Source organism: Agrilus planipennis, unplaced genomic scaffold (genome assembly GCF_000699045.2).
Source record: "Agrilus planipennis isolate EAB-ADULT unplaced genomic scaffold, Apla_2.0 scaffold30, whole genome shotgun sequence".
In the NCBI taxonomy this organism is placed as follows: Eukaryota; Metazoa; Arthropoda; class Insecta; order Coleoptera; family Buprestidae; genus Agrilus; species Agrilus planipennis.
The window spans coordinates 1,479,333-1,492,856 of NW_020438923.1; the positions used below are offsets into that span (position 1 = coordinate 1,479,333).

The 13,524-nt window shown below is 36.9% G+C and overlaps 1 protein-coding gene across 2 annotated transcripts in view; it reads left to right on the top strand.

Annotated features, from left to right (window-relative positions):
• LOC108732355 (aryl hydrocarbon receptor protein 1) overlaps positions 1–13,524 on the top strand; it is a 57,289-nt gene that overhangs the window by 26,212 nt on the left and 17,553 nt on the right. For both annotated transcript variants that reach the window (XM_018463116.2, XM_018463115.1), the window contains exon 2: positions 6,012–6,202. In XM_018463116.2, the coding sequence (XP_018318618.1) occupies positions 6,013–6,202 (190 nt within the window). In that variant the 5' untranslated portion in view covers position 6,012. The remainder of the gene's footprint in view (positions 1–6,011; positions 6,203–13,524) is intronic.

The window sequence follows — 13,524 nt, forward strand, 5'->3', positions numbered from 1 at the left end:
GGTGCTGGTGCAGTGCTCATCACAATGCGCCATCAGCGGCGGAGATCCTCCGACTACCGGACTTGCGACCATCGCCAGCGTGATAGAAGTCAACATTGCGGAGTCCGCGGTCTTAAATTTATCGCCAGCCGCGCGTTGATAATGACGCGCTCGCACCACTCGCCTAATGGCTTTTTAAGTGAAATCGGGAATTCTAATCAGTCGCTTCGGTATCGGCGCTTGCATCTTCTTCTTCTGCTTCTTATTCTTTCGTTTCTTTCAACGGAACAACAAACGAACGGACGGACAGACGGACAGAAGGAGAGAGAGAGAGTATACAGCGGTGTTTTGTTGTCGTTGTAGTTGTCCGCTTGGCTACCGTCTTCGGTAAACAGACCCACGGCCATCTGATTTATTAGGTGGGAAACGATGTTGTCGTTTCGGTTGACTGACCAGGTCGACCAGATTCCAGGATTTATTGTTGTACTGGATGGCGCTTCCTATCTGGAAGATTCTTTAACGACCGGCTTTCCTCCCGGCAAAGATTTAACCCCAGTTATCATTAATAATTAAATAGATAGAATTGTGCTTTATATTTTTGCCCAAAGAATCTATGGCATGTCAAATACTTCAGTTAGCGGCAGATATCAACACCATAAACCACTTGGTTGTTAATTTATCGAGATTGTGGTATTAATGGGATCGAAATGAATTAAAGTTGCTCACGTTGGCTATTGAAGATATTAGAAGCTTAAATAGGGAGCAAATAGACATTTCATGAATGTCTTCTAAGTCTTTAACTGAAGAGAGCCCAAAGAATTCTAAACTCATTGGAAATTGATAATCTAAAACATTGGATCGATATTGTTTTCCTGGTTCAATGTCATGGTCCATGGAATTTTGAAGTGCCAAATTGATATCAACACCTGCCAAATCACCACTTATCGTACCTTTAGCAAGGAACTACGAAATTCTATGAACTACGACAAAACAGCCCCCAAAACAATATCCAATTGATATACGCCAGCTTTGTAAAACTGAAAACTTCAAGATATTGTGGTGTGCTAATAAATACGTATAATCAAAAATTCTTAGAAAACGATTCGAAAAACTTCTCTAATTAGATGAACCCAAAGCTAAACAAACTCTGGATTCCATTTCTTTCACTTATTACAGTGTGTAAAAGATAGGAAACAAAATGCGGTTGTAAATATTACACCATAGACAACTTGGTTGATTAAAACCGAGATTAACGTCCCGATAAATTGGGCCCAAGAACTCATACTCTGTAAATGTGAATTGACTTGTCACTTTAGGATTTTCTCCACTTTCACCAATTTTTTCATCTAGCAGGGGAGTGCAGATACGTCTCTAGGAGCAATTTTTAAACTCGTTTTCATTTCCCATATCAGTTTCGTCATTCCCTCAGTTGTAATTTTCCTTGTAACTTAATTCATGTTCACATTCGAGATTCTATTGAATTCTAGAGATACCATTTGGGACATCCTGTAGGTACATACGTTTATTATCATACGCACTGGAGAAAGAAGAGGCAAAAGATAGCCGGTGGCCTCAGAGGTCTAATCATGAAACAGACGCAGCCTGTCATTACAAAATAGTTAGGAAATACAGTATTATACATCCACTGAACCCCAAATTTCTTTATAATTTCGACTGTGCTGCGTTGCCCTGGTTGCGCCTAATGATGCCGTTTCTTCGTGAGAACTGCGAACACCATTCACAGTCAAACACTGTTTTCTTTTCGATTGTACATTTCTAAAACATACGCATACACAGGGCGATCCATTAATAAATAATAGGAAACAGTTGAAGTGGAAAATATTGGAATCTAATTGTGAAGATTTAACCCCGATCATTTACCTAGACAAAATGTGACTCCTTACCGCGGTGGTTTCCAACATTTTCATACCTGCGCCCCCTTTAAAGAAAAAAAAATTGTTGCACCCCCTTTGTAACAATCCAATTTCATAAATACTGAACTGATATTATAATTTATTTAATGGGCTACAGAATAATATACAATATTATGTAAAAATATAGATAAAATGGATGGATGTTTTAGCTTTTTTTGGTTTGTATTCGAAAATTCGTACTTGGAAACAGCTGCATGCCCCCCTTGCAACAGTCTCGCGCCCACAGGTTGGAAACCACTGCCTTACTGAGTTAGATCTCCTCAAATATTCTTCTAGTAGGTAATTAATTTGTGAAAATATACAGGGCGATCAGAATTTTTTGCATAAGTAAAAACAGTAAGCGATTTATTGTGGTATAATTTCCATTCGCCGTATGTTCTTAATTTATTTCCCATTTAATATCTTACAACATACTAAATTAGAAAACTAAATTCCTTAAGTCAGTTTCCATTTAAATAATGCGTCGACATAGGACATTAGTTTCATTTAACATATACAGCTATGCTAATAAGTTTCATTTAATTTATTCCTATTACATCTACAGTAACATGCATAATAATAACGATATAACCAAGAAGTTGTATCAAATTTGTTTAATTTACTTTTGCATTATTGGTATTGTCCGAAGTACCGACGGCATTGTTCTTTCCCGATACGAATTTTCGTAAAAAGGCTTAGCTTTTCTGTAATATAATTTTCCAATTTCTGAACGCATGTTTATCTTTATTGAAACAAATTGTTCCCAGGTTTTACGATGATATACTGTGTGCTGTCGTGACAAGACGCGATAAATTTTATATTAACTTATGTCAATTTGATCATACATTTACAACTTCATTTGTCCATAGTGATTGGCCTAATGAGTAGCAAATATGATAGCACTTTGAATGCATGATTTGTAACAGGAAGTCGCCACTTGATATATTGCTTATTTCTGCAATAATAATTTTCCCATTAAAATAATAACAATTCAAACATCGCATCAATAATAATGAAATGAAAATATTCTAGATTAATGTAATCAAAAATGCTGTTGATATGTATATTTATAATTACAATCAGAGATGTGATTTATTTGAAATACTTGCATAGACAAAATACTTATTTTTATCTTGCATTTAAATACTTTTTTGAGAAAAAGCGTTTTGTATTTTAACTCAAAAAATTCTAAACTCCTTGGAAATAGATAATCTAAAATATTGGATCGATATTGTTTTTCGGGTTCAATGTCATAGTCCATGGAATTTTGAAGTTCTACATTGATATCAGCACATGTCAAATCATCACTTATCGTACTTTTAGCAAGAAACTACGAAATTCTATGAATTACGACAAAACAGTCCCCAAAACAATATCGAATTGATTTACGCCAGCTGTGTAAAACTGAAAACTACAAGATATTGTGGTGTGTTAATAAATGCCTATAATCCAAAATTCTTAGAAAACGATTCGAAAAACATCACTTTTTAGATGAACCCAAAGCTAAACAAACGATGGATTCCATTTCTTTCTCCTATTACAATGTGTAAAATATCAGAATCACAAAGGAGTTGTAAATATTTTGATATAAAATGATTGATGTTGATTTTACATCAATAAAATTATTTTTCCAACCCTATTTTGGTTCTGATATTTCATGGTAAACAGACTATTTTGGCATCAGTGTCTTTTATCAAATTATACAGGTAAACAAGAAAGCATTTAGAGGAATTATTTCTTGTTGAACTGAAGAAACTATAACATAAAGATAGAAAAACTTTATTTCAATCACTTGAAACAGAAAAATATGGATCATATTCAATTTTCGCAGCTGGTGTTATAGTGCGAATACCACTATTAGTCTAAAAAACTACGATATTTAAAAAATGAGAAAATACCTGCAAGGTTTTCTTAACTAAATGTGGAAAATTAAATAGATACTACAAAAAAGTATTTACTTGGAAAAAGTGTTTCGAAAATACGTATTTTGCATTTCGCATTTAAAACACAAAAGGGAAATCTATTTAGTGTTTTACATTTGAAATAAAAAATCAAAAAAGTATTTGCGTTTTCTATATAAATATTTTTAAAAAATCATTTTGCCTATCTCTAATTACATAAATCCGTCGTTTAAATAAACGAATAAATAAATTAATAACTTAGTAATTGTTAGTTAACGTGCAACAAACAAAATTTACGTAGAAAACAAGTAGAAGAAAGAAAAACAAATGATTCTTTAAACTCAGGTTGTACATTTCAACGCTTAGATATGCTGAGATATAAGGAGTAGCGTTGTCCTTCGGCTGTGAACATGTCCTGCGACAGGACTGATACATATTACTTTGCTGCTACTGTTACGAATCCAAATCAGAGGTCGTACATTTTCTTCTTGGTTCGTTCGGGCCAAATTGAGATGTCGAGTCGTTGTCAGAGTCTCCAGACAGATATGCTAATTCCCAACCCTCTCCTCAGATAACTTACAGACTGGTTTTGTTAATTGGGATGAGTTGAAATATACACTCCTTTATTTTATTTTTCTTCACTTTCCTTATTCACACCGTTTGGTAACGCGCCCACTCAATTTTAAAAGTAATTAAGACTCTAATCTGTGTTTGAGGACCGATCAAACTGATGCTGCAGCATTTTTGCAAATTATTTAACAAAATTAACTGATAACGACAAAACTATTTATTTACTCTAATTATTAAACAACTTAAAAACATTATTAAATTATTACTAAACATAGGTGATGGATTATTCTATTTGTTTACACTACTGTTGATATATCACTATTCACTTCTGCAACAGTAAATTTATTTCTCCTCCCTTGGCGATCGTCTCTTTCTTTAAATATTCTTTTGTTTACTTTCGGGAACCTTCTCGAAACGTCCGGAAAAGTTTCGTTTTCTTTGATCTGTTCAACTGTTTTCCAGGAACGCAGGTACGACACACACATTTACAAATACGGCGCACATGAAGAAAGGCGCCCGCGGCTAGTCGGCGAATCGATAAGCAGCTCACACACACGTGTGCCCGATCGCACACAAACACACTCGTGCTCGCTACATTATATTGCACTACAAAGGGATTAATACATTTCTAACGTTTACGTAATGCCAAATTTTTTTGATAATTCACTACGAATATTTGATACACGTTTAAAATCAATAAAGTACATACATTAAGTCGAATATGGTCACATAGAATCGATTAGAAGATCTATAATTTTGGATTCGTATCGTAATCCAAAACGGCAAGCTGACATTTACATAGATCTTTACATCTACGTACTTCTTTTGTTCCAAAAGATTTGGATAATATTTTTTAATTACACAGAGTTGTGGAAAACCTGTAATTACCAACGCCTTCAAAACAACTGAAATTTCACAAGAAACGCTTGCAGATACGAGTCGGCATTTCAGTGTGACGTAGACCAATTATTGCTTTTAGAATTAATTATAGTTACAGTATTTATTTACTTACGTACGACGCATCGGAGGATTTAAAATACTTAGCTAACAAACAAAAGTACAGCACACAACCTTGACTTCCTTTTTTTTTTCTTGTTTTTGTTTTTTCGACGGATCACTCTGTTTTATTACATTTGTTTTCATTTTTTTTCCTGTCGGTAATTATTGTTTTGTAACAGATGAACATAATGCTAAACAGGTTGTTTATGGTGTACTCAAGCAACCAATTAATGGTTTTATTCAATTTGAGTTTGTTTTCTGCCGGAGTTCTCCATCATTTATCATCATCTAAGACAAGCAGCACTAATTGCACCCCACAGGGGGAGTTGTCCCACCTTCTACGTGCATTAAAACTCCATAAAATTCACCGACATGCCGCTTTATCGAACATCTACATAAAAAACGAGCACAAACCAATTTAAAATATATTTATACTTCCTTCTTTCACGTTAATTCGTTTGATAACGTTCAAATGAGGGAAGAAATTATTTACAGAAAATTAGAAAGGAAACGATAACAGGGAGGTAGAGTCATTTTGGAAAGTAAAAAACATAACGTAATTTAGTAATCTTCAGTGGCCGACGAGTCGAGTTAAGTAAAGACTTAAGGAACACAAACAAATGCTAATTGTTTCTTGTTTCTGTTTTAGTATGAAACCAACGCCAAAAGATGGCATAACGAAGAGCAATCCGAGCAAAAGACATCGAGAACGTCTAAACGCCGAATTAGACACTTTAGCGAGTCTTTTACCGTTCGAACAAAATATTCTTTCAAAATTGGACCGACTTTCTATTCTACGGCTCTCAGTCAGCTACCTCCGAACCAAAAGCTACTTTCAAGGTAGGCCCTTCAATTTTCCTGTCCAACTTAATTACTTTTTGATTACAGGTTGTTATTTAATCCAGATTTTACTTTGGCGAATTTAACGTTCCCTTCTTGTTCTTACTCGTTTTCTTCGTTATTATTGTAATTTTGAATTCTTATTAACTAACAGCCTCACGATATGCCGTTTTATTAATTACACTTATTACGTATATTGTTGCACAAATAATTCGAATGCGGCTAACAAATAAACAATAAAAATTGTCACAATTAATTACGAAAATGCAGGCGCACCCGTTTCATTAATTTAATTGTACGTACACCCCCACACATTATATTTTAATATTATCAGTATAGGTACATGCCAATGACAATGTTGCACATTCTAGCAATATTTGCAATGCACATGTACAAAGAAAAACGCGACAAAATAACGAATGAGACCTAATTATGCCCCCACGACACGGGTCGGTTGTTTCCACCCCATTTATTACTCTGAACTCTTTCAGTTTTTACCCATATTTATTTCGGCGAAAGGTATATGAGCTTATGAATATATATGTCGAATGCGGAATTAGTTTTTTTTTTCAACAGAGGGTAATCACCCCGATAAGAGCTAATTACTCGTTGTGCCCCCCAATTCCACGTTCGTTCTGTTACAATCAGTTAATTACATGTATATCACTCACTAGATGTCTGTCTAACTCTAACTGCTGCCAGACCGACCATCGGTGACCTAAAATGACCATTTTTTGCTCAGGGGTGGGTAAACATTCAACCAATACATAGTAACATCAACATACACTTAAGTAATAGATAACAATGTAACTTTCGAATGAATTGACAAATTCATAGCAATAATGGTCACTTTTTAGCAATCTGATTATGAGTGAATTAATTCAACAACGATAGATACTTGAAGATTGCTTTTCTACCTCTAAACCCCAAAACTTTCGTCAATTATGGGATCCACCACCCTCTTGAATTAACAAGTTCAAGATTCTTTAAATAATTTTTACCTGAAACTTCGTTTTAATCTATTTTATTATCTCTTTGATAGGTATCTCATTTATAGACGAACCCCAAAACGTATTCGTTGTTTATTCGCTGCTGCGCTGGTATTATTTGAAAATACCGAACGTACCAACTGACATAAAATGGAATGGTAACAGCTGACGTTCGTTCCCTAAGGGCTGATTTCATCTCTTAAATAATTATCTAGCACGTCGAGTGGCTACGTTATTAGAATAACAGAAACAATGAACCGTTTTGGAAAAATCTTCTCACAAATAAATTGATTAAAGGCGAAGTAATAAGGCATAGGCTCGGGACGATAGATCCGGTCGTAGGGTCACATAAATCCCATACAACCCTTCCTTACTTACTCACAAAAGGGGTGGGAAATATAGTTTCTGGGATAATTTCGACACGCGCAAGGATTTAATTAATGTTTAGATAATACATATTGTAAAAGTTAGTTGTACCCAATAGTTCACTGCATTAATTTGTGATAGATAGATAGATAGATAATAGCTTTATTAACAAACTGTCAGACGCAAATCGCGATTTCGATCATTTTGGATCTCATCAGCGCGTCGCAGGCAGCTCCGACAGCATACGTAATCGTAAAATGTAGCATCGTGCTACAGATGGCGTTTACTGCGCCATTTGTAGTATTTTCTAAAATTGTTATTCTTATTTACACATTAGATGCGTGTGTGTGTGCGTGTGTGTGTGTGTGTGTGTGTGGAACAAATAAATGCCTATGGTAACTGTCGGAGGAAATAAGAAAACGGAACATTTTTCATTGCTTCCTGGAGTCGCGGGTAAGTCCTTTTTCCGGGAACGGTACCGATACTGACTATACATTAGCGAAAATAACCCGGTGGCTGAGCAATTAACCTTATCAACTTTGGCCTAATACATTATTTATTAATTCAACGATGCTTATGAAATCGCGAACACGCCATCCCCGACTTCCATTCGATAAACGTTGAAGATTTAAAAACATATCGATCACAACGTTGTAGAACACGAACGGCGGATACCCAAAGAAATCTGACTATTTTCAAGTACACCGGCTCGCTGAGTTTAATCGCAATAAAATTATGTATAATTAATAAGAAGAGTCACAAATCGTTTCTAAATTTTGACGATAAAAGGTTTATCTAAATTTGGTACCAATACGCCTCGTATTAAGTGAAATAGGAATAGAACAAGAGACCGAAATATGTAATACGTAAGTAATATCGACCAACGTTGGTAGTGGGCCGGGTAATGAAATTCTCCCTTATGTAAACGCGTTCCTTAACGACTCCACGTCGACTTGATGCCGGTAATTGTAAGGAAAAAAGTGTAATTATAATTTTGCCTCTAATAGCTCGTGTAATTTAGTATGTGTTAAAAGATCATTTGCTAACGTCCAACACGCAAGAAGAACGGTAACTTTTTATTGATGGCAATTTTTATAAATTACCCATCCGGCTCGAAGGACCACGAAACGATTGGTCAAAACTCATATTTATCGATGGCAATTTTTATAAATTATCAACCCGGCTCGAAGGACCACGAAACAATTGGTCAAAACTCATATTTATCGATGGCAATTTTTATAAATTATCCATCCGGCTCGAAGGACCACGAAGCAATTGGTCAAAACTTATACTAGAAGGCTATGTTCTATACTTGCTATAGAATAAACAAATTAAACAATTGAACTGTTCAATAACTAATCACTTGGATAAGCTCCCCTACACTAATACAAAACCCCTTTCACCTCCACGTGAGCATCTTTGCATTACAAATAGAAGTCGATGCATTTTCATTATCCTTGTAGTATCTAGAGTCCTGTCCTGTCCCTAGTGATTTTTTGACGAGACATGCTGTGTGCAGTGATAAGAGGTATATTATTAGTTGAAATTATTAAATGAACTGGGGTGTCTCGGCCGGTTGATTCCGTTATTTCACCTGGTTCGAAATAGCAGACGGAACGATCCTACGTGTGCAGCTGTTTCGTTTCCGAAAGGCCCTTCTTCTTCTACGTTACAGGGGCAATCCATCTTCAGGGTGCGTCGGTGTCGTCGAGCAGAGGCACCGGCGTCGTCCTGGTCGCCGTCGTCGGAACAGTTTATTAGTCAGAACCTCATGCGCACCCTAAAAATCAACCCCTGCCTACCTATACCTGCCGGGGCGTACGACACGATTTATGGCTGTTATTAATAATGGAAATGTAGAAAGGTTAATGTGGTTCACATGTCGAAAAAAAAAAAACTAAAAATTATACCTACGCAAGCGATTATTCGTGTAGATTTCTCTTTTTTATTTCTGTCCGGCTCGAAGGACCAAGAACAATTGCTACCGTTGGCAGTTGTTAATATGACAGACAAGCGGTATGCAGATAGGCGGGTACTAAAAATAAAACGAAATGTAATATTGTAACCTCTGTGTTGTTCGGCGGCAGCGCGGTCAGTTGACCTAAAAACTAAAAGCGCGGTATCTTCGGTCTTTGGCGCAAAAACTGTAACACAACACGGCAAAATAGTGAAACTCGATGCCTTGGACCCCCGGTCTTTTTTAATAAGACCTGCTTACTTGCTGTCCACACATTTCGCTCAGCCGCGTCGTCGTTTCGTAAACGTGCACAGGAGCCGAATTTTCAGCATGAATGGCACTATTCGCGAAACTATACGCAAAGAGACTTAAACGAACAAATTTCATTAAGACCGGTCCAAAGGATCTCGAGTATTCTCCAAAAAAAAAAAAAGAACGAACGTCTGCCAAAAATGACCCTGTGGGTGGGTTCATCCGTCAACAATTATCTACGCTCATATAAATTCCTTCGGCGACTTATGTCGATGGTGGAAACAATGTTGACGCAAATTCACATTTTTTTTTATACTTATATATATTTTATCGATTTGTTCGGTCGTGTGGTGGTGGTGGTGCCTTACACGTGAAAAATCGTAACGAAAACGGTTCTTTTAGTAGCGCCATAAATTTCCTATATCTGCTAATGGCGTTCGCATAAAACGGGCCCGTTCCCGCGCCGGAAGTGACTTGGAGGGCCACCACGGGTAATCAAACCCTACCGATGCTATCGTCAACGGGCGGGGGTTGAACTAAATTTATGTACGAAGTCGACCGCGCAGACGATAAATCTCCCTCAAAGAATTCCGCTGTTTACGGTGTTGTTATTAACGTTTACGACCACCAACTTTTACTTTTCGTTAGATTATTATTGCTACAAAATGGTACAATGTCTATAAGCTCATTTAACTAAGGCAAAAACGATCCAAAACACGTATCCATCTATGCCCACTGAAATATTATTGTTACAAAATGGTACAATGTCTATAAGCTCGTTTAACTAAGGCAAAAACGATCCAAAACACGTATCCCTCTATACCCACTGAAATATTATTGTTACAAAATGGTACAATGTCTATAAGCTCGTTTAACTAAGGCAAAAACGATCCAAAACACGTATCCATCTATGCCCACTGAAATTCCAGGTTGTTCCTAATAAATATTTGGATGGTGCACCTTTCCCAGTTCGTTTTCAGAGTGTGATAGTTCGATGACCTGCCCAAATTCATCGTTTAACGCAGTTTTCAGCTTGATTTAATACTGGCAAAAAGTTCCATGCAAATTCGACCCTCGAGGGTTTGACGGTTTAGAGTTACCTACCCATCGTCATCCATACTGGAAGCTGCTGCGAACGCTTAGGTCTTAAATTAGACACCTCGAAAACTTCAGTAATATTCATCATCGGTGAGAAAACAAAGAACAAAAAAGCAGGGAAAAAAACAATTAGCTCGGGGTTCAGGTAACGTTTTTCTTCTTTCTTTCTGATGTCCGACAACCACCACCAGAGATCAATAATAAGTACTGTATTGTCTCTCTCTCTCTCTCTCTTTCGTATTCCCTTTCTGCCACCTGGCGAATTTTACAGTCGCTACGCAATCGATTATCCTTTGACATACGCGAACTGAGTGAATTATTGCGGGACGTCCGTCCGTGTAATGTAAAGCTATTAGAGACAATGTAAAGGCCACATTATCATCCTCTCCCACCGCACGGAAGCTACATGTTCATTGGAACCAGAGCAAATAGAGTGCACAAGACTTAATGATGCTATGTCATGGTTAAATATTGTAAACAAGAGGGTTGACCTGGATCAGCAACATGAATACGAGACTCTAAACAAACATTTTGTTCAACTGCATCTTCATACTAGTAATATATTCGTAAGAAATAGGAAGCATCAATTATTAATTAACAGCAACATATTCATTAAAAGGATTATATACTTAAAAAAATCGGATTCAGTTTCAATAAAACTCAACTTCAAAAAGTTTTTAGGATTTCAACCTTCATCATCAAAAGGTCGTCAGTCCTAAGACTGGTTGGACACGTACTTCCACCCTTTCCTATCCTGAGCTAAACTTCGCATTTCCCTAAAACTAGAACAGCCCACATCCTTAATTATTTGCGAACAGTAATCTAATCTAGGTCTACCTCTACCCCTCCTAACTCCTGTTTCTGCCTCTAATATGTCTCTGACTAGACCTTCATGCCTGAGAAGGTGTCCTACCAACCTATCTCGCCTATTTTTTATTGACTTCCATAGAGTCCTCTGTTCTCCTATTCTTTCCAATACCTCTTCATTTCTAACCTTTTCTACCCACGATATCCTCATCATCCGCCTATAACACCACATTTCGAACGCTTCTAACCTTTTCTTTTCCGCCGCTCCCACTGTCCATGTTTCGCACCCGTACAACGCCGTGCTCCAAACATACACCTTTAACAACCTTTTTCGAATTTCTAAATTAACCGTTCGCGAGCATAGAAGTGACTTCTTTTTATTAAAGGCGACACGACCCTGCGCTATCCTCTGCTTTATATCCCTACTACTCCTTCCATCCTCACTTATCTGACTTCCTAGGTATCTAAAATCAGCCACTTCTTCTAATTTTTCGTCTCCTATCTTTATATTCGCTCTTTCCCTACTTTTTCTTCCCTTGCATATCAGTATTTTAGTTTTACTTTTATTTATTTTCATACAGTACTGATCTGTCAGTACCGCTTCCATTTTATTTAAAGCTATCTCTAGGTCCTCCTTGCTAGATGCTAATACTGCTATATCATCTGCAAATCTAAGCATACTAATCTTTTGCCCTTGCACATCTATCCCTACAGTTGTACTGTCTTTAATGATGTTGATGGCGTCTTCGATGTATAGATTAAAAAGTAGCGGTGACAGTGTGCATCCCTGCCTGACTCCCTTCCTAATATTTACTTCTCTACGTTGCATCCCCAGCTCTATAACTGCCTGTTGCTCTTTATACAAACTAAGTATCACTCTTCTATCTTTGTAACTCATCCCTACATTTTTAAGTATATTTAACATCTTGTCCCATTTAACATTGTCAAAAGCTTTCTCTAAATCTACAAATCCTATGTACGCACTCTTTCCTTTTTCTATCGTTTTCTCTATTGTTACCCGTAAAGCTAGAATGGCCTCCCGCGTTCCTCTATTTCTTCTAAACCCAAATTGATCTTCCCCTAATAGTTCTTCCGCCCTTTTTTCCATCCTCCTCTGTACAATTTTAGTTGACGCATGGGAAGTTAAGCTAATTGTTCGAAATGTCTCGCACCTATCCGCGCCCCTCTTCTTAGGTAATGTTACTGCTACGTTCTGTTTATAATCCTCTGTGACTTTCCCCGTTTCGTAAATGTGAATAACTAGCTTCAACATACGATCTCTAACCTCTTGTCCTGCATGTTTTAGAATTTCTCCCTCTATCCCATCTACACCTGGCGCCTTATTATTTAAATGATTTAAAGTCAATCAAAAATACGTGAGACATGTTGGTAAAACACCTTTTCAGGCATCAAGGTCTTACAGAGACATATTAGAGGCAGAAACAGGAGTTAAGAGGAGTAGAGGTAGTTACGTATGTGGGATGTTCTAGTTTTAGGGTAAATACGAAGATTACCTGAGGATAAAAAGGACCCTCCTTAGAATGATGATGATTAATACGAAATGCCACCGTCTCTGTTCATCAAAAGATCAATCAATTTCAGTTGACCCAATGTGGCATACATTCAATTGGCATTATAAATATATATGTACGATCCCTATAAACAAATGCCCCCACGCGTTCTACTGCGAGAGGTCGCGGTTACTTTTATCAAACACCTTTTCCGTTTAGTCTTTCCTTTGTTCTTTTTATTTTCGTCGGACTCGGTACCCAGTATACGGCTCACATTCGAACCAATAAATCGACTTTGGCTCATTAACTAAAAGATCCCGTTCTCGATACGTGTCCCGTACA